At 37.3% G+C, this 3,654-nt stretch overlaps 1 protein-coding gene across 1 annotated transcript; it reads right to left on the bottom strand.

Moving 5' to 3' along the window:
• Positions 1-812: 812 nt before the first annotated feature.
• Positions 813-1,739, bottom strand: LOC140639328 (olfactory receptor 6C4). Its single transcript, XM_072837707.1, has one exon. It carries the CDS (start codon positions 1,737-1,739, stop codon positions 813-815), a length of 927 nt encoding a protein of 308 aa, XP_072693808.1.
• Between the last annotated feature and the right edge of the window lie 1,915 nt (positions 1,740-3,654).

Here is a 3,654-nt window from a genome sequence, read left to right as displayed (position 1 = left end):
ATTCAGAGAAAAGTGGAAAAAAATGTGTATTCTTTTATTTTCCTTTAGGGAAGGATGAAAGTTGTAACAGCTACAGTTGAAAGATGAATGACAAAGGGGAGGAGAATCAAAATTACTAACTCTTTGATGGAGTCATAGTCTTCAGAACTCTATGAGGAAGAACTATACCATTGCTAGATTTCCTCCAAAATGATGCTAATAATATAACTTCTTTTCTTAAAACTTCTCTTGACTTAACCAATGTCGACTAACTCCATAGTTTATGATTAAATAATACCTTCATGATTCCCTCTCTTTCTCACTCTAAATTCTTATCTTTCTACACTTCTAAATAAGCAATGTATTTTGCTTTTTGAATTTCAAGTCATTTCTGGAAAATAGTTCTCTTCAACTATTCTTTGTATGGATTCTAATTTTTTTTCCTTCTCTAACAGTACTCACCATGTTCTCTTATTTTTTGTAAACTTAATACATGGATTTACACCTTAACACCCCTCTGTCATATTAGGCTGCAGATTCCTTGAAATTAAGATATATGCTATTCATATATTTATCCTCCAGGGCCAGTGCAGCATTTGAAACATTATAGACACTCAATAAGCATTTAGTAAGTGAAATATATTTTTCATTGAAATGTGTTGTGTCTTGGGGAAACTTGGTGGCTCAGTGGTCGGGTGTTTACCTTTGGCTCAGATCATGATCCCGGGGTCCTGGGATGGAGTCCTGCCTCTCCCTCTCCCTATGTCTCTGCCTCTCTCTCTCTGTCTCTGTCTCCCATGAATAAATAAATTTAAAAAAATGTATTCTGTCTTTTAAAGCTTCACAATCTTTTTGACAGCATCCTTGAATGCTTGCTTCACTTGCTGATTTCTTAGAGTATAAATGAAGGGGTTTAACAACGGAGTAATTGAGGTAATGAGTACAGCTATTCCTTTGTTGAAAGAACCTTCTTCTTTTGCAGAGGGATTAATGTACATAAACATGCAGCTGCCATAAGAGAGGGATATGACAATCATGTGGGAAGAACAAGTAGAAAAAGCCTTTTTCCTTTGCTGGGCAGAAGGGATCCTCAAAATGGTCCTGATAATGTACGTATAAGAAAATGTCACCAGCAGTAGAGTAACCACCAGAGTCACAACTGCCAAGAAGATGACCATCACTTCTAGGATGCTTGTGTCTGAGCAGGCAAGCTCCAGAAGGGGCCCATAATCACAGTAATAGTGATTCAGAATATTGGAGGCACAGAAATCCACCTGGCTCATCAGGATGATTGGGGGTAAGATAGCTAGGAATCCTCCCAGCCAGGAACAGAACACGAGTTGTATGCAGACCCGATTGCTCATAATGATCAGATAATGCAGGGGTTTGCATATGGCAACATAGCGGTCATAGGACATAGAAGCCAAGAGATAAAACTCTGTTGCCCCAAGAAATATAGCAAAAAAATATTGAACCAAGCATCCAGCAAAACTGATGACTTTATTTCCTGTTGTCACGCTGGTCAGAAATCTGGGAATAAAAATGGATGTGAAAGAAACTTCTAAGAAGGAGAAATTCCGGAGGAAGAAATACATGGGGGTCTGGAGGTGAGGATCTACTAGAGTGAGAATGATGATAGTCAAATTTCCTAGGACACTTAGTATGTAGGTGATGAAAAGAAAGATGAATATGACAACCTGGATATCAGGTTGATTTGTGAAGCCCAACAGAATAAACTCAGTAAACGTCCTGTTTTTCATTGCCGACCTTTAGGACACCTCAAGGAAAGAGGTGAGTGATGAAAATTCAAGTTTCTCAGGGTAGGAGAGACAAAGCCGATCCTAATGAGTCATGTCATATAAAACTCTCTATTCAGTTGACCCAAACCAGCATCACATTGGATTGGACTTGGCTCTATGGAAGCCCAATATCTTCTATGTGAATGACTTAATTCCTAAAATCTTTTTAATCCTCAAGTGGATATATTCCTAGACACTTAACAGACTATTACAGAATAATTACTCTTTTTTTCAGAAGAAAAACCATTTGAACCTAACCTTTACTCCCAAAATGCTTATGAAATCTCCACATTTAAGTCACTTTGCTCTGGCTCTATTAATTTCTCATGCTTTTGTGCTCTTGGTAGAACTCTTTATATCAGATTGGGTTTTCCATGCTTTCCTTTCCTTTCTTTATGCCCCTCCCCCTTCCCTGTACTACTTAGCCTTTCACTGGCTGTCTGCCAGAGATCATCATCTCCATTATTGTCCAAGTCTCTGACTTCCTTGTTTCAACAACTGATAGGAGATAGGAAATTCCTCAAAAAGATATGGTTGAAGGTTTTGATGCATAAGCGATTTTATTCTGCAGCCCCTATTTCTTTGGAAGCATAAATTTGTAATAGGCCTTTAATATTTTTGGGTCAATACTATCGCATATTATATCGTGAGGATTTTTGACTACACAAACAAGGCTCTGTTGTCAACAAATCATATTAATTAGCATTTTCTTATATGTTTCTCTTCCATGTTCGAATTCTTGTGGGTAGATTTGCGATATATCTCTGAGAATAGAGATCTTGAGCTATCCACAGACAATAGCTCAGAATGGATTTTGCTCAAAGTCTTAAAGAGTTCTCAATGGCAAATTAAGGATGACAATTTATCATGCCTCAAAATTTCCCATTCTCTATTCTTGATGTATAGAAACTAGGAAGAGGGACATTCATGTTTCTGACAAGAAGAGTCCTTTGGCAATAAATTAGTAACCCCTAAGAAAGGAGAATTTGCTGGTGGTATCCTGCATGCATTTTTTTATTTTTCTGATTCAGAGGCAAAGACAATATAAAAGGCCCCTCTAATTCACATGCATATAGGTTAGAAAAAATCATATTTTCAGAATTGTTCTTGTCAATCTCTCCATTATTCCATACAGCTGTTTCAGGAACTAGATGATATTAAGCTTTGACTTGGATTTGCCGATAGCCTCCCTTTCCTGTTTGTACTAACCTGTGGTCTTTGGCAAGTAGGGCATTTTCATCCCGATTTTCACAATTGATTGACTTCTTCATGATCCACATTTATAAAATAATAGCATCAGTGACTTTAAAAACGTGCAATGCTTGCACCCTTGACAATCTGAATGACTGCAGTAGGATGCTTCCGTTGTCATACCTAAGAGGTAAATAAATCAAAGGTGAGATGTGCCATGAGAGTCCCTAAGTAGTATAAAATTTAAAGTGCTGTCTATTGGCTTCCCATCCATATTCTAACCTTCTCTTCTTTTTGTTGCTGGAGTCACTAGCCATAGGTGGCTATTTATTCATTTGTTTGTTTTAGGCAATTGAATTATAATTGGCATACAGGATTACATTAGTTTCAGATATGCAACATAGTGATTTTATATTTTTATGCATTATGAAATGGTCACTACACTAGGCCTAGTTACTACCACCATAAAAGTTATTACAGAATTATTGATTATCACTTATGTGTATATTACATCCCTGTGACTTATTTTGCAACTGAAAATTTGTGCCTCTTAATCCCCTTCACCTATTTTGCTTCCCTCTCCCCACATTCTCCCTGCTCTGGTTTGTTTCTTAGATTCCACATATAAACATTGTACTCTTAATGAAAGTACCCAAGTCAGTGGGGCTTACCTAGGAAGCACATG

The sequence above is a fragment of the Canis lupus genome, chromosome 9, assembly GCF_048164855.1.
Source record: "Canis lupus baileyi chromosome 9, mCanLup2.hap1, whole genome shotgun sequence".
NCBI classification, from domain to species: Eukaryota; Metazoa; Chordata; class Mammalia; order Carnivora; family Canidae; genus Canis; species Canis lupus.
The sequence above is the reverse complement of the archived record's forward strand: the minus strand, read 5'-3'. Positions and strand labels throughout refer to the sequence as shown.